Consider the following 19,098-nt stretch of genomic DNA (forward strand, 5'->3'; position numbering starts at 1 on the left):
GAGGCCCAATATGTTGGTTTGCCTCCGTATTGGTGTATTATTGCTGTGGATGCAACTTATCAGGCTTTTAGGTTATATTTTGAGGAAAATGATGCATTGTGGGAAGAAAGCACAGTCATTTGTGTCTGAAACGCGCTGTATTTGTAAAATGAGGCTTGTGGACTGCCAAATGATACGGAACTGATGATCAACAGGCAATATAAGTTCAGAGAGTGGGGTACCTGTGCCATACCTATATACTTACTCATTAGGGTGAGCAACCAAACTGACAGTGCATAAGCCCCATGCGATTTATCAAATTATATAGTAAATAAATTACACATATTGTAAAATATAAGGATATTATAACTCACCAAGGAGATCCATGACCATATAATGGCACAAGGCCAAAGATCGAGTGCTTTATGCAGGTCAGGTGACTTCTAATGTCCTTATATATTTCAACAGGGGGTAATTTATTTTATTATAATTCAAAAATAAGTTTTAGTGAGTCTTGTGACAGAAATTACATTACATTACTAAGCACCAATACTAAGGATATAATTGTGCATTATATAGAAACAGTAACAGCTATGTTGATAATATACTTATTATTGAGTCCCTTGTCCTTCCCCCAAGCACACAGGAATGGGTTAGACCCCATTTGAGATGAATTAGCACCTTCGCTGCAATGGGAGCCTCTGCATTGTCCAGATGCCGTAAACATACAGAATAAACCTCTCCCTCGCAAATCTGTGACAAATATAACAATTCTTTGGTAAATGACATCTGCTGGAGGCTTGGAGCCCTTTCCACAAGCCTTACAGGAGACAATAGCATAAATAAAAGAAAACATGGTGGTGCTGGTTTCACTTTGGTCTAAAAATTAATCCTATCTGTAAAAATGGCCCCTTTATTAGAGCTCCCTATAGATCCTCTCAGATCCCTGTCTGTGTTTCACTTGAGGGGTGGGCGTGTCCTTATGGTCCCTGCCAGATGCACAGTAGGTGGGGGATAGCCAATCACAGCCCTGCACTCACACAAGCAAAGACAGGCTTCCGTTCCCTAGATCAGCCTAGCTTCTGATTGGTTCCTATCCTACAGTACAGTGAGCTGAGTACCGTGAACCCCCTTGCACAACCTGGGAAAGGAGGCAGCAGGGCAGGACTAGTGGGGTTTTTGCAGAAACTTTCAAAAAATAAGCCTGAAACACTATTTTAAAGCACATTTTTTCTATATTTGGATGAGTGCAATTCATTGGCCCAGTATTGTTTTTCACACAATATGTCTCCCTTAAGCCCAGCCTGGTAGAACTGCTGCTTCTCATTGGCTTCTTCTCTTCTGTAACACATTGGTACCAAAGCCAACACTAATTCACTACACTATACTACGCTATACAGACAGACACAAACCCAGGGAAACTAAAATGACCCTGATGAAGGCCAGCCAAGGCTCAGCTTGGTGCCGCGGATGCACCACAATTATGTTATTCACACAGAATCTCTCCGAGGGCCGACATGGAACAGTTTGCTGCAAAGTGATCCCTCACTCTTGGAATCTGGCGTGTGTTTACTACATGGGCTCAAGGGATACTGACTGTAAGCTCCAAAGGCAATAATACATAACTGTGAACGCAAGGTGCAAAGTGGCTCTGCAAATATTTACATTCAAGTATAGTATGTTGTATGTAATTCATATGTACTGTGTATACAGGCAGTAGGCTCAGTAGCCCTCATTACCCAAGCCTCTAGCCTCATTGCTTCTTAAATTCCACACCTGATGGACTGACTGGATCTAAACTAAACCCCAACTGTGGCTTTTAAGCAGAAACTACTCTCTCCAGGATACTCTACTGAAGTCACCGAGGCTGAAGGCCGAGGTCATTTTTAAAAGTTATGGAACTCCCTTATGACACCCAAACTAGACGAGAGGTGCCAACAGCAGCAATGACAGCCCCGAACGTAGGTACATGGTCACATCAGTGCCAATAGGATCACAGGATGGCAGTGCCAACAAATGAACCAAAAGAACTGACAGACTAAAATGTACAAGTCAGTGGTTGAAGGTCTTTTTTTCCATTCCATGTGGAGGACCAACAGTTGGTCAGGGCCTCCCTTAGCTTATATAGATATATATGTATCATATACAGATAGATACATTAGTATATGGCCATTCAGCCATAAATATTACCCTTATTGGCCTTCAAACTTGGGCTTCCAGGAAACCAAGTTAGCAATGTCACCAAATCTCAATCTAATTGGCCTTTGGGCTAAGACCCTGATATATATATTGTGTGTGTATATATATATATATAGTAGTGGACCAGCACTCCTAAACCTTTTCCTTCCCCAAGTGGGACTGAAACATTGGTATCACAGTATAATGGTGAAATAAAAGAGCCTGATTTTCACAGATTTGCCGGCCCATTACTTTACTGGTTGCTATGGTCTTAATTACCCTAGCAATCAGTCACTGATTTGAAAGAGAGAGACTGAAATATGAATAGGAAAGGCCCTGAAAAGAAAGATAAGAAATAAAAAATAATAATAACAATAAAACTGTAGCCTTACAGAGCAACGGTTTTCTGGCTGCCGGGGTCAGTGACCCCCATTTGAAAGCTGGAAGGATTTAGAAGAAGAAGGGAAATAATTAAAAAACTATATGCAATAATAAAAAGCAGACCAATTGGAAAGTTATTAAGCATAGGCCATTCTATAACATACTAAAAGTTAACGTAAAGCTGAACCACCTGTTTTACTACTGATGCCGGATGTGAGAATTACAGTTCCGTGCCACATCCCTTTAATCAACCATTTGAACTGGGGCCCTTGTGAGACAGTCCTATGTCATGCATGTACTGCTGGGAGTCACAGGGAGTTGTAAGTAAGAAATCAGCTTGTGTACTAAGGGAAACCGTCCTAGGTAAGAGTAGCAGCCACTGCCAACACACACATACTGTATATCTATATACAGGTATTGGACCCCTTATCCGGAAACCCATTATACAGAAAGTTCCGGCAAGGCCATCTCCCATAGACTCCATCATAAACAAATAATTCTAATTTTTCAACATGATTTCCTTTTTCTCTGTAATAATAAAACAGTACCTGTACTTGATCCCAACTAAGATATAATTACCCCTTATTGGGGCAGAACAGCCCTATTGGGTTTATTTAATGGTTAAATGATTCCCTTTTCTCTGTAATAATAAAACAGTACCTGTACTTGATCCCAACTAAGATATAATTACCCCTTATTGGGGCAGAACAGCCCTATTGGGTTTATTTCATGGTTAAATGATTCCCTTTTCTCTGTAATAATAAAACAGTACCTGTACTTGATCCCAACTAAGATATAATTACCCCTTATTGGGGGCAGAACAGCCCTATTGGGTTTATTTAATGGTTAAATGATTCCCTTTTATCTGTAATAATAAAACAGTACATGTACTTGATCCCAACTAAGATATAATTACCCCTTATTGGGGCAGAACAGCCCTATTGGGTTTATTTAATGGTTAAATGATTCCCTTTTCTCTGTAATAATAAAACAGTACCTGTACTTGATCCCAACTAAGATATAATTACCCCTTATTGGGGCAGAACAGCCCTATTGGGTTTATTTAATGGTTAAATGATTCCCTTTTCTCTGTAATAATAAAACAGTACCTGTACTTGATCCCAACTAAGATATAATTACCCCTTATTGGGGGCAGAACAGCCCTATTGGGTTTATTTAATGGTTAAATGATTCCCTTTTCTCTGTAATAATAAAACAGTACCTGTACTTGATCCCAACTAAAATAATTTTTTCAGCAGACTTAAGATCCAATTTACGGAAAGACCCCTTATCCGGAAAACCCCAGGTCCCGAGCATTCTGGATAACAGGTCCCATACTTGTATATACATAATCTTTTGTTATAGTTTGGAGCCAGGGAAAGAGACACTGAAGCCGATCCCCTGCTGGGAGCCAGAGCACTGCTTGGGGCCCAAAATAAAAAAACTCTGCCCTTTGCAGCCAATTGTACAGTTTCCTGCTCTGCAAAATGAAGCCTTTTTTCCAGTAACATAACCCTAATCCTGCCTTCCTCCTCTCCCCCGGCACAAACAGAGGGGCACGTGAGCGCGTCGGCACGGCTTACAGATCAGCCTCATTCCCCGCCTGGGACTTTACCCCTGAAAGCGCCTTTTGTTCCCCGCGGCATGTGAGGGGAGGCCGGACGCAGTTTGAACATGTTCATGTTTCCCAGCAGCTTTTCAATTTCCCTTTCAGACGGCTTTTCCCTGATGGATCCCGGTGCCAACCCACTCGCAGGGCCTACGCCAGGCGCCAGGGAAAACCAGGCCAAGGTATTCATTAGGCTTTAAGGGTGAAAGTCAGCCAGGAGGCACAGGCTAACGTGCTAAAGGGCGCGATCCTTGGGTTTTTTTAACCTGGAATTAACAGCAGTTTATGAGCCAGGATACAATCTGAAATTTCTGCCGTACAGTTTTAAAAAATACTCTCCTAACAATAAGTCTTCCTATCCCCAATCTGCTCTGTAGCATACAGAGAGCAGCCTTATTGTGCAGTAAATGGAACAGATGGGTAAGGGCTATGCCAGGCCTTGCCCAGCACCCCAGGGCTTATTACAAGTATAGGACCTGTTATCCAATAGGACTGTTCTGCCCCCAATAAGGGGTAATTATATCTTAGTTGGGATCAAGTACTGGTACTGTTTTATTATTACAGAGAAAAGGGAATCATGTAACCATTAAATAAACCCAATAGGGCTGTTCTGCCCCCAATAAGGGGTAATTATATCTTAGTTGGGATCAAGTACAGGTACTGTTTTATTATTACAGAGAAAAGGGAATCATTTAACCATGAAATAAACCCAATAGGGCTGTTCTGCCCCCAATAAGGGGTAATTATATCTTAGTTGGGATCAAGTACAGGTACTGTTTTATTATTACAGAGAAAAGGGAATCATTTAACCATGAAATAAACCCAATAGGGCTGTTCTGCCCCCAATAAGGGGTAATTATATCTTAGTTGGGATCAAGTACAGGTACTGTTTTATTATTACAGAGAAAAGGGAATCATTTAACCATTAAATAAACCCAATAGGACTGTTCTGCCCCAATAAGGGGTAATTATATCTTAGTTGGGATCAAGTACAGGTACTGTTTTATTATTACAGAGAAAAGGTGAATAATTTTTATAAATTAGAATTTGTTGCTTATAATGGAGTCTATGGGAGATGGCTTTTCTGTAATTCAGAACTTTCTGGATAATGGGTTTCCAGATAAGGGATCCCATACCTGTAATCCCTTATTCCTTATTTTGTAGGCTCTTCTGAAGTCGGTGAAATGTGCTTTGACACAGCAATGCCACCTGGCTAATCCCCATGACAGGGTACCTTGCCCCTTCGCAAACCCATGGGTCCCTCTGTGTAAACCCCCCCCCACGGTTACCCTGAACCAAGTCTGTAAAAGCAGAATTGAGCAGCAATATTGGCAGCCACCGCATTTAACCTCCATCACATCTGATCTCTGGCTTCCTGGGGCCATAGCCAAGCTGATCTGGACCTGACTGCTACTGTGCATTATCCTGATTGGTGATTTCTGTCAGGGTACCACCCACTGGATGTGACACAGCAAAACATGGAGGCCACCTACCCTACCGCACAGATGCATTTTAAGACTAGGAAGCCCTATTCCTGGTCTGGGGGGTATTAAACAGTGCGAGTTCCTACTGTATTCTAGCACTGGATGACTTTGCAGCAAGTGCAATGGAAGTGGAATTCCATGAAAACCCTGCACCGTTGAGTTGCGACTATTTTATTTGCACTAATCCCCGTGAGTAAATAAGGCCCATGGTGTTTAGGAATCCTAAAAGCGTTAGTCGTACAGAGCCGTGGGTTTCCTTCAGAATCCACGCCCAACAGAAGCAACATCTGCGGCCCATTATTTTTGGGGGGAGAAGTGACACCAACTTCACAGTTTGTTCGTCTATTTACTCAGGCCGTTTGCATCAGCGACTCGGGAAAGTCAAAAGGGCAGCGGCGTGTTCTGTAACAAGGGGAAAGCGAGGAGAGAGCCGATCCGTACATGTGGGCAATTTGTAAGCGTTTCCTTATTATGCTTGGCGCTGCCCCAATATCTCTGCCAGCTAGAGATGTAGGTGATGAATAAGGGATGAACATGCACCGAAACAAAAAGGAGTGTTTCACTCTCCGCAGGGGGTGGGTACTGCGGTCAAAGTGGGAGCAAAATATACTCTGTTATTGAAGATTATTACCATTTATTTTTATTTAACAAAGGGCAAGTAAAACCCAGAATAAATATAGCTAAGTGATACTACTAGCGCCTTCAAATACTATGCCTAGGCCATGGAGAGGGAGAGTCATGTGGGGAAAAAGGACCAATTGGGTTGATCAGACTGCAATTGGGTTGTGGGCAGCACTATGCCATCAGCGACTGGTGTTAATCAATTACCGTATATACTCGAGTATAAGCCGATCCGAATATAAGCCGAGGTACCTAATTTTACCTAAGAAAACTGGAAAAACTTATTGACTCGAGTATAAGCCTAGGGTGGGAAATGCAGCCGCTACTGCTAAGTTTTAACAATCAAAATAAATACCAATAAAATTACATTAATTGAGGCATCAGTGGGGTATATGTTTTTCAATATTTATTTCAAAGAAAAACAGTAAACTAGCTCTGTAAGCGGAAAAGAGGGTCAACAAAAACAATATGAGTACTACCCCACGCTCATTGCACATTGGCAAACTGGCAGCAGACCCAGTCCCGGAGGAGATGTAAGGGGGAATAAGTATTGCTAGTGGGAGCCTAGGCCAGGGCACTGGAGGGTCTGGTTGCGGGCAGCCTAATTAGTCTAGAGGGACCCATGGCACCTGACTCGAGTATAAGCCGAGGGTGACTTTTTCAGCACATTTTGGGTGCTGAAAAACTAGGCTTATACTTGAGTATATACAGTAATTAATAAATACCTGATTGGAATATGCACATAAAGGGGAACCCCACTCAGTTCCAACACTGGGTTTTGCAGCAATTGGATGGCAGTGGGTTGGTGGCTTGCAACAAAAGGAGGGCTTTTTTGTATATTTTGGGGTTGCCCCCCAAAATTGCCTCCCTAGGCAAGGGCTCAATATACAGAAACCAGAGCCCTGAATTACATTGATGATTGTTATCCAATACTAGACCAATCCAACTTCAAGAGTCCCACGGCTGACTATTATCCACTGCCTACTGTGCTGAGCCACCCAAGCTTGCAAACAAGCAGCAGTACTGGAACACACCACATGGAGGCGGCCTATGCAATAATCTGAAAAGTTGAAATAGGAACCTTGTAGCAGAATGAATTACATTATAAAAAAGGATATCAAACAACAGGGGAGGGCTGAATATTGGCCTATATGCACATATATTTTCATGCGTAAGGCAACAAGGTGGTCAAAATAAAGCAGGAAAATCCTTTCCGACGTACCTTTTGGAGCTTGTCCGTCTTTTCATAACAGTTCTGCAAATGCTGGCGCAAGGTGCTGTTCTCTTTGGTCAGTATCTCCACCATCTGCTGTGCCCTCTCCACCATGGCAATGGTTTCTGGCGACAGCTGCTGGCTGGGCGACGGGGACGGAGAGGGGTGGGGTGGCATGTTGATGGGTAACAGCGGCAGGGGAGTAGAGTGCAAGGAGCCACTGAAGGACGAGGCTTGGGAGGACATGGGGCTGTGATGCTGCAGAGGTACCAAAGGGAATGGAAGCTGCTGACATTGTCGGCTGCAAATAAAACAGCAAATGATAAAGGGGCTGCTTGGAGAAGGGTGGGAGTCAAGAAAATATATTTAGATAAAGCTGAAATGAACAGACCCGGGAATGAATAAAACCAGTACTTTTTAATTGCTGTATGACGCATGCATATGTTGGAAGCCTGCGCTTCTTTGTCTGGCTGCAGCTCAATACAATGCCATATGCAACCCTCTCCTCTATTTGTCATCTTCCATGTTTCCTTGCACATATATGTTCAATGGCACTGCCTTTAAAGGGAAATAAAAGCCCATGTGTCATATTTGTTTATTTTGTAAGCATTAATGCAAAGGTATGAGGTGCCGGTTCCAAATGGCCTGTGAATCTGTGTGGCAGGCTCGGGTCAGCCCTGCATTAATCCAGGAGATGGCTGCTCCTGATGGCATCATGCACGCCTACAGACTGGCACATGGAGCGGGAACATAAAAACTGGGAGAGAATGGGGTACAGGCATACTGCACCAGGCTACCTGAATGGTAAAAATGGGGGATCCTTGGGGCATAAAGATATCACCATGTATTAACTACAGCCACTAGGTGGCGCATTCAGTGAATCAACAATAGCCTTATGCTGAAATCTTTGTAAAATGGCATAGGTGCTAAGGCCCCAGGCATCTTTAACCGTAGCCCTATTCCTGTCTCTCCCCCTCTAGATGTTTTTTTAAGCTGTTTATATTTATGCCACCCTTTTCCATCCAACATTTGTCCAAAGCCCCTGTCTAAAAAGGTAAAAGATGCCAAGACCTATGGGGGTGTCACCCACCCCAAATCTTACACCATTCCTCTGCTACCAAGTGAGAATGGGCAGCAGGTTCAGCGTTTAGGAACCGCTTCTTTGACTGCCTCTGTTGACTTAAGGTCAGAATCTGACCCAAAGGGGTCTATGGAAGGGCAATGCCAAAACCCCCTCAGACAAGCAACATTTGTACAGGTATAGGACCCTTTATCCAGAATGTTCGGGACCAAGGGTATTCCGGATAAGGGGTCTTTCCGTAATTTGGATCTCCATACCTTAAGTCTACTAATAAAATCAATAAACCATTAATTAAACCCAATAGGATTGTTTGCCTCTAATAAGGATTCATTATATGTTAGTTAGGATCAAGTACAGGTACTGTTTTATTATTACAGTGAAAAGGGAATCATTTAACCATTAAATAAACCCAATAGGACTGTTCTGCCCTAATAAGGGGTAATTATATCTTAGTTAGGATCAAGTACAGGTACTGTTTTATTATTACAGAGAAAAGGGAATCATTTAACCATTAAATAAACCCAATAGGGCTGTTCTGCCCCCAATAAGGGGTAATTATATCTTAGTTGGGATCAAGTACAGGTACAGTTTTATTATTACAGAGAAAAGGGAATCATTTAACCATGAAATAAACCCAATAGGGCTGTTCTGCCCCCAATAAGGGGTAATTATATCTTAGTTGGGATCAAGTACAGGTACTGTTTTATTATTACAGAGAAAAGGGAATCATTTAACCATGAAATAAACCCAATAGGGCTGTTCTGCCCCAATAAGGGGTAATTATATCTTAGTTGGGATCAAGTACAGGTACTGTTTTATTATTACAGAGAAAAGGGAATCATTTAACCATTAAATAAACCCAATAGGGCTGTTCTGCCCCCAATTAGGGGTAATTATATCTTAGTTGGGATCAAGTACAGGTACTGTTTTATTATTATAGAGAAAAGGAAATCAATTTTAAAAATCTGAATTATTTTATTAAAATTGAGTCTATGGGAGACGGGTTTTCCGTAATCCAGAGCTTTCTGGATAATGGGTTTCGGAATAAGGGATCCCATACCTGTACCAGAATAAGATACACATAGCTCTACCCTCCACAAGAACCAGTACAGCACATTACATAATAAAACACTTTTTAGCTGAGGCTTCAGAAGTCCTTTATCGTGCCCTGGAATCGGCAGTGCCTTTGGTTCAAATGAAGCCTGTTATTTTGTGAATGAATAATGATAAACTGATGTATCTGTGCCAGCCGGTTACAGGGGGCGTATAGTCGGCATCACACACACGAGGAGCCCCTGCTTGCCTGCATGGATACACTTTGGGTGACTCCACCTCAGCCAAATTGCTGCTTTAAATGCCTTTGCTTAGTGACTGCCCCTTCCTCACGGCTCCATGTAAGGGCAGAACGGTAGGCAAGAATTCCCCTGCCGCCGACTAACAGGAAGAAAGAATCCCCCCCCCCCCCCCCCCGTGCAAGCAGAAAAACACCTGTCCAACCAAAAGGAAAAATAAGTTCTACTTAGATGTTTGTCCATAATTTCTTTTCAATTACATGGGAGCAATGGTGAGTAGTTATACAGTAAGCGAGCTGCCTTAGCCAATGCAACCCTCACTGATACGGATTTCTTTTTTAAGGTTAGCGATCATAGACAATGAGTTTGTTCCCTGCGCTTCAACAAAATGCATTCAAAATCTGCGTTGTGTCTTAAAATCTTTTGTATTATATGATTGGTTTATAAACCTGCCCACTCTCAACCCTAACCCGCCCACTCTCAACCCTAACCCGCCCACTCTCAAACCTAACCCGCCCACTCTCAACCCTAACCCACCCACTCTCAAACCTAACCCGCCCACTCTCAACCCTAACCCGCCCACTCTCAACCCTAACCCGCCCACTCTCAAACCTAACCCGCCCACTCTCAACCCTAACCCGCCCACTCTCAACCCTAACCCGCCCACTCTCAAACCTAACCCGCCCACTCTCAAACCTAACCCGCCCACTCTCAACCCTAACCCGCCCACTCTCAACCCTAACCCGGCCACTCTCAAACCTAACCCAGCCGCTCTCACCCTAACCCGCCCACTCTCAACCCTAACCCGGCCACTCTCCAGGAGCAGTAACCCATAGCAACCAATAAGATATTTACTTTAAAACAGGTGACCAGCAAATTCCACCTTTTGATTGGTTGCTATGGATTACTGCTTCTGGGCAAACGTAGAGCCTTTCACTACTTAACCCCTTAAGACCAGAGATCCTTTCTCTTAGCCCCAGCCAAACATACATACAGATGCAGCCAAGTTCCTTTACCATGTTGTCCCATTATGTCTCTCCAGTTAACATGGGGGAAAAATCTACAAAAAATCACCACCAGGTGGTGCATTGTCTATGGCATTTTCTATTGTGTTTTGGTGCAGTCTAGCACCATCTAGAAGAAGGATTTAACACTCAAAAATGGTGTCTGGACATGGTGAGACAAAATGTGAAAACTTTCTGACTGCATATAGTTTATTATGTCCCAACTGTATGGACCTTGGCACTCCCCTCCCTGCCTTCCCTCAACTAACTCTTCTGGACTTCATCTGGGAAACACTGAAGGTCCAAACAGAACAAAGTGCTTGATATACAGATGTGAAGAACATATTCATATTGGAAACACATGGGCACAGGCCTTCAGTCTGACAGTGTTGCCTAAGCAGACTCTCGTTATGGGCACTAGGGCACTTTTGTAAGTAATCTGGCCTCCTTACCAGCAGGTACCTCCCAGGAAAACTTTCCAAAGAGGGGTTTCATTAGCACATTCTGTATCTGGGATTACTAATTCTGAATAGGTACACTCACTGGTACCCAGTAAATTAACCCCACTCACTCAAACTTCTCACATAACTAACTTGGTTGGAATTTGTTCCATTAAAGCCTCACATGGATGACCAACCTTTGGCCTGGGCCCTCCTTAGCTCATCACAAGCTTGCAGATGTATGAAAATATTGTGTAGTGTAAATTCAAGCATATCTAGAACAGCAAATAAATTCACCCCCCTCTCAGCTGACCCTAAATGGACATGAAGATGGGTTTCAGGTATATCTAGAAGAGCTTGGTGTCACACCTTGGCCGTAAGTATCATACAGATGGGTGTTAGGACCCTGTGGTGCCTTCTGGTAGCACTTCCTTGTATATAATTAATCTTTTAACCACAAAAACGCTAAATATTTACAAACCCGGTATATTTAGAAACAATAAAATTCCTAGTTGTCCATGGTGACACATTCATCACCGCTTCTCCAGAAAACAAATGGCTTCCATATTGGCAGTAGACGCATTTTCAGCATATATACATCCCTTTAGAACAATAAAATATTCCTCTCTTCTGTTTCTCTCCTGTAATTTTTCTCATGGCGGCTCCAATTAAATATTCCCAAAGGTGCAACTCCCACGGTCTTGGCTGCGCTCACTTGGAAGGCTGAAACGCTCTCTTTTCCCAAATACCTCTCCATCCCAATTATATATATATAGCAGTTTCCAAGCATGAGAAAGAGACGGGCACGTTTTTCAGATCCACGGGAAATACACTGAGTTTTATAGGGAATGTGATCTGAGCGGCATTTCCCATGGTCAACATGGTTTATCAGCAACTGATATCCATAGGGAGGCTGATATAGCATAGGGGATAGGCTGGCCGGCATATATGCACATAAAGATTTTTCTTTGCGTCTTCCTTATCTGTGAGCTGCCATATTGTTTCCTCAGCCAATGAGGGATGCCACCATCTCCTATTATGAACAAGGGGCACCATGGGGGTGGTTGTGGCACTGCATCACTAAGCATTTTTACCAGCCAGGTCGCAACCCTGGGGGCAAACAAAGCCTCTCCAATGCTGGAGTCATGTATTTAGCATCAAGGGTCTAAACAAGTGCCTCATCCATCACAAAACCAGTACAAATTAGTAACTGGAGGCCAGAAAGTCTGTAGGTTCTGATGCAGTAAGTTACCCTTTAAATAAAAAATGAACCTTCTACGATCTAACACCTAAGGGAAAGGGGAATCATTTAACCATGAAATAAACCCAATAGGACTGTTCTGCCCCAATAAGGGGTAATTATATCTTAGTTGGGATCAAGTACAGGTACTGTTTTATTATTACAGAGAAAAGGGAATCATTTAACCATTAAATAAACCCAATAGGGCTGTTCTGCCCCCAATAAGGGGTAATTATATCTTAGTTGGGATCAAGTACAGGTACTGTTTTATTATTACAGAGAAAAGGGAATCATTTAACCATGAAATAAACCCAATAGGGCTGTTCTGCCCCCAATAAGGGGTAATTATATCTTAGTTGGGATCAAGTACAGGTACTGTTTTATTATTACAGAGAAAAGGGAATCATTTAACCATGAAATAAACCCAATAGGGCTGTTCTGCCCCCAATAAGGGGTAATTATATCTTAGTTGGGATCAAGTACAGGTACTGTTTTATTATTACAGAGAAAAGGGAATCATTTAACCATTAAATAAACCCAATAGGGCTGTTCTGCCCCAATAAGGGGTAATTATATCTTAGTTGGGATCAAGTACAGGTACTGTTTTATTATTACAGAGAAAAGGGAATCATTTAACCATGAAATAAACCCAATAGGGCTGTTCTGCCCCAATAAGGGGTAATTATATCTTAGTTGGGATCAAGTACAGGTACTGTTTTATTATTACAGAGAAAAGGGAATCATTTAACCATTAAATAAACCCAATAGGGCTGTTCTGCCCCCAATAAGGGGTAATTATATCTTAGTTGTGATCAAGTACAGGTACTGTTTTATTACTACAGAGAAAAATGAAATCAGTTTTACAATTCTGAATTATTTGATTAAAATGGGAGACAGGCTTTCCGTAATTTGGAGCTTTCTGGATAAGGGATCCCATACCTGTATCTATTTTATTGGTATTTTTCTATCAGAGTATAAGATGTTTCTGTAAGGATGTACAATAGCCCCATGCTGGTCTATCATACATTCCATTCCAAGTGTTCTCCATGCAGCTCCCATATATTAACTGGATGTGCCAATGAGACTTGTGTGCACAGAACTAGATTTGGATCAGCACACAAGCATTTAGGCTACTTCAGTAGCAGCACTGTTTGAGCCGGGGACACACGAGGGGGACTCGTGTCTTACAGGTTCTCTATATCTCAACCCATACAGCAGCCCAATGTACCAGGAACATACCTGCCAGTGACGTAACGATATACAATGAAATACTATATGTTACTTATCAGCACCATGCAGTCTATTCAACATGAAATATGAAAAACGTAACGGCACAAGCAAAGGGACAAACAGATTATGAAGTTACCTGGTTATATTATACTCGGGAGGGTGCTGGTATCGCAGGACCTCACTCCTGGCTGGCTGTATGGTTAGAAATGGCTTACTTACATCCTGAGCCCCAGGGTGTTGCTGTTCATTGTAATAATGAACCTGTTCTTGCATTTTGTTCATGGGACTGACTATCTGCTTCACCTTGGAGGGATAGTCTGGAGGGGGCCCTCTCTGCTCCATCTCTTTTGCCGGGGGCTGGACCGGTGATGGAGCTCCGTTTCTAAGTCCCTTGATGCTACCTGAGGTAGAAGGGTGCTGCTTAGCTCCGTTCCTCTCCAGGGACAACATAATCCTCTCACTCATAGAGCGAACGTGACCCTGCTTGAGCTCTTTAAGTGCTTCATCTTGGTGAGCCTGGCCGCTGCTCGCCCGGCTTACAGTTGGCCTCCCCTCGGTTTTGGATTTGTGATTTGCCACCAGTCCTGCAACGCAATAACCAGAAGTAACAGGCGCCAGCTGTTGGCCCCTGAAAAACTGGGACTGAGCCTTGGCTTCTTCGTATGTTGGTAACTCCTCACTATTTTGCTGGAGCTGAGGGGTCCTCATGGTCTTCTCCATCACTGTATTGTCCACGTGATGTTCTTGCCCCTGAGGTTCTTGCCTTGCTGACTGGTTGACCATTTGTGGGTCTTCTTGAGGGATATTCTCCGTGGATGAAACAGTATTGGTGGCAATATTGGTCGGTCCTGCACTCCCCGTGGCCTGGTGCTGGATAGCCAGGAAGTTCATATTCTCGTTTGGGTTGCCATAACGTAGCTGCTCTTGGATTAGCCTTTGTAGCACTGTTCCTGTAGCAACATCTTCAGATCCTCGCATTTCCACCTCTGATATCCTGAGTAAATCCTGAGGTAGGAATCCAGGCAACTGCGTTTCTGTAAAAAAATGCAAAAAAGGGAATATCAGCTTTCTCTCTTCACTACAAAAACACCCAAAACCGATTTGTATTTATAACGTTACATAAATTAGTGTAAATAAGTATAAAGAGCTATGTTGTCTATATGTTCTGTATGTATGCAAGAAAAAGCTGTCAATCATGGGTAGGAGCATGCAGAGCTAATGTGCAACATGGCTACTAGTCAGCCAACCAATCACATGGATAAAACAGGAAAAGAGAGAGGTGTGGGTTCCATTCCAGTGTCCCTTCATCTCTATACCCATCTGACACAAAACCTACAAACTTCCTCACTGGTGGGCAAGAATGGCTGAAGCTTCATAAAGAGAATTATTATTATATAATGTAAAAACACTGCTATTTTCTCATTTTGTGGCAGCAGAGCCTAAGCAATGAACAGGGATCCGAAGTCGACGGTTACATAACAGGCAATTATATTCTGAGCTAGTGCGAGACTAGGGCCTTAATTGTGCAATTACTGCAGCTATATTTTCTGTATAGAGAAAAGCGTTGTAACTGGGCTCATTACAGTCGTAATGCAAACCTATTATGTTCATCGCAACTTTCACAGAGGCTCTTATAATTAACATGGAAATGGGAAAAAAACATGGAGCCAATTAAGGTTGTTGTTTTGTTAGGCAACACTTTTATGAGTTAAATGAGTTTTTTCAAATGTTTGGATCCTTAGTCCTGTATGTAGAGGTCCCTCAAGAAGGCCCACAAAGGGTCAACCAGCCAGCAAGATAAGAATCTCAGGGACAAGAACATCATATGGACAATACCGTGATATAGAAGGCAATGAGGACCCAGCTCCAGCAAAATGGGAAAGAGCTACCAACATATAAGTGTGTGCGTCCTCAGGGTCGCAAACATCACATGGACAATATCATGATGAAGAAGACAATGAGGGCCCTAAACTCGAGCAATATAGTGAGAAGCTACCAACATATGAGCGCGGGTCCTCTATTTATGGGAGGTGCAAAGCACGTAAGTTGCCCGATTCACCCATTTCCAGAGCACTGGCACCAATCCATACACTGTGTGTCCTGTGTGCAGGATTGTTGTAAGATCTTTATGGTGATCAAATGATCTGGTCACCAAAACATAAGACAAAAGAGCAGCTGACTACAAACATCAGTACAAAAAATTGGGTGGCATCCAACTTTGCATAAGGGGCACCATTTACCCCTGGGCCATTACCCCGAAGTTCTGTAGCAACTAAAGTGGCAAGTCTGACCATCCCTCCTCTAGATTTATATTGATTTGTTAAAGTCCAATAGCCATTGAGTACTTTGGAGCTTCATAAATGAATCTCATTTATATACTAGAGACTTGGGAGCATATCATAAAATTTTAATAAGGACAAGAATGAAGCTTTATAAGTACACAATTTCGTTAATGCTGATTTTTTTGGCACAAAATATATTACACTCCTTTGTAATTATGCCCCTCGGGGTGCAGATATCTGTGATGTTATATATAATCAGCAGATGGAAAGTGGAGGGATCAAACTCATAAATCAAAATGACAACAGATATTATCTTATTAATTCCCATTTATATTTGCCTAAAATAGTTGCCATTCTGGGCAAGACATCAAAAGGTTTCAATGATTTCAACAATGTTTTGCCTAAATGTACAACGGTCTGAAATCTTAGTGGAAAAAAAGAGTCCAAAATTGCTGCTTCTATAAAACTTAATGTGCAATTTAACCCATAGTGAGGGCTGTTAGTGTGGGCATGGGAGGCATTTGGGTAGTGGTAGTGGGCACAGACCCATGCCCAAATATTTAATATCTTTGCCATGCCATGACCATGCACTGTTACACCCTACCCTAATTGCTCTGTAAGCATGATTTTTTTGGGGAATATTTGAGTAAGTTTCAATTATTTGTAATAACTGAGGTTAACATTAATCCAGGAGCCAACTACAGAGAGCGGGAGATTGTGCTTTTTATGTGGGTGCCTAGGAGGCAAAATAGGGTAACTGTATTCAACTTTATGTTTGGCCCCTGGATAAATGTTATCCCTCCTGTGACTAGGGTTGCCATCTCATATCTTTAGGGGCTGCGTTCCACCTGCGTTTAGTGCTTACATCAGGGATCCCCAACATTTTATACCAGTGAGCCACATTCAATGGAAAAAGTGTTGGGGAGCAACACAAACATGAAAAAACTTTCTGGGGGTGCCAATAAAAGCTGTAATTGCCTATTTAATAGCCCCTATGGGGACTTACATCCTACAGAAGGCTCTGTTTGGCATTACACTGGGTTTTTATTCAACCAAAACTTGCCTCCTAACCAGTTAAAAAATAAGCACCAACTTTGAGGCCACTGGGAGCAACATCTAAGGGTTTGGGGAGCAACATGTGCAACATGCCCCATAGCCAATAGTTGGGGATCACTGGCTTACATGCTCCTGTGTTAGTACAGCCCCAATAAGAAAGAAACTGATGCATTTCTTCCTGTGCACAAGAAACGCTTGTCTGTAGGAACCCTTAAGGCTAATGCCAGATGGAGTTTCTTGGCAAGCTGAAAAAGAGAATATGCCCCTATGCTTGAAAAAACTTCTATATCTGCCTGCACCGGGCAGCACTGAATATGCAGTTTCAGGCAGAATTACGTGTGCCTTCACCTGAGCGTATTCAGGAGGATTTTACAGTAGCGGGGCGGATTCTCTGCAAGCATTTTTCAGAGGATTTTGAAGCATATGTAGCATATACTTGGCAAGCGTTTTTCGGCTTGCCGAGAATACGCTACCTGTGGCATTAGCCTAATGCCACTCGGAGCGTATTCTTGCCAAGCTGAAAAGCACTTGCCGAGAATACCCTCCTACGCTTGAAAATCATCTTACCTGTACCTGCACCCAAACCATTGAATACGCTCAGGTGCAGGTACATGTAGCCGATATCACCGAAAAAAAGCAAGACTTTGCATTTTCCAGATATCGGCTACATATGCCTGAACCGAAGCGTAGGTAGGAGCATTTTTAAGCATACGTAGCATATTCTCGGCTTTCCGCTTGCCAAAAATATGGAAACCACTTTTCAAAATGTTCCGAGCACAACATGGCTGGCTGTCCAAAGCAAATAAGGAGAGGAGGGACATGGCTCTCCAAGGCTGCCGTTGTATCCAAAGAATATTACATGGCATCATCATTTTATTAATTGATCTATGAAATAATCAGATGCTGAAAAAGATGTAGAGTGCTGAGCTATGTCCCCAAACTGTACTTAAAGCTAAACTCCACAGGAGATTTGGATCGGATTCTGTGAGACAGACTTTATCTGATCTTGCCACGCAACAGCACAAGATTTTGTAGGATCCGACAAAATCAGATCCCCATAGCTGTAATGTAAAGTCGCATCAGATAAAGTCGGGAGGTGGGTTCTGTTCCTGCAACTACATCTGACAGTCTGTGCATTTCAATGAGAAAGAAAAGTCTGTCAGACACCATCAGGTTTGATTTCAACGGATAAAAATACAGCACGCAGCGGTCCCTTCCGACAAGTGTGTAATACCGGATGGAAAACGTATATGGGAAAATAAATTCAAGTTAAACCCGGATTAAAAATAGGCCAATTTGCCCCTTTAGTATTTGCAAATAAATTCTCAGGCGGATTGTGGCAGTCTCAGCTGGAAACACTTCCTTTGCACAAGCCACATTAATTACTTCCCACAACCATTTGCTGCAAGATCAATCAGACACGGTCGGGGGGGATGTATTTTTAGCATAACTTTACTTTGAGGCAGTAGTTACAGCCCAAGAACCTCCCTGGCAATAAGCAAGACCCTCACCCCTTTCTTTTATTTTTACTTTCCTGGTAGAGTTTTGTTTTGTCTGCATGTGAAGGACATTTCTGTATAGGATATCATAAATAAAGGAACATTTTAGCCTCTGGGAAGGGACTGGGGCTGTGGGATAGCAGGTATAGTAGGGAGAGATGGTGCCTATAGTAGCAGTGGGAGGATAATAGCCTCTGGGAAGGGACTGGGGCTGTGGGATAGCAGGTATAGTAGGGAGAGATGGTGCCTATAGTAGCAGTGGGGGGATAATAGCCTCTGGGAAGGGACTGGGGCTGTGGGATAGCAGGTATAGTAGGGAGAGATGGTGCCTATAGTAGCAGTGGGGGGATAATAGCCTCTGGGAAGGGACTGGGGCTGTGGGATAGCAGGTATAGTAGGGAGAGATGGTGCCTATAGTAGCAGTGGGGGGATAATAGCCTCTGGGAAGGGACTGGGGCTGTGGATAGCAGGTATAGTAGGGAGAGATGGTGCCTATAGTAGCATTGGGG

The 19,098-nt window shown here is 42.9% G+C and overlaps 1 protein-coding gene across 3 annotated transcripts in view; it reads right to left on the reverse strand.

The window, feature by feature from the left end:
- amotl1 (angiomotin like 1) overlaps positions 1-19,098 on the reverse strand; it is an 81,663-nt gene that overhangs the window by 20,869 nt on the left and 41,696 nt on the right. For all 3 annotated transcript variants that reach the window (XM_031895693.1, NM_001126890.1, XM_031895694.1), the window contains 2 exon segments: positions 13,889-14,786; positions 7,475-7,766 (listed from right to left, as the gene is read on the reverse strand). In XM_031895693.1, the coding sequence (XP_031751553.1) occupies positions 7,475-7,766; positions 13,889-14,786 (1,190 nt within the window).

Source organism: Xenopus tropicalis, chromosome 2 (assembly GCF_000004195.4).
Source record: "Xenopus tropicalis strain Nigerian chromosome 2, UCB_Xtro_10.0, whole genome shotgun sequence".
Taxonomy (NCBI): domain Eukaryota; kingdom Metazoa; phylum Chordata; class Amphibia; order Anura; family Pipidae; genus Xenopus; species Xenopus tropicalis.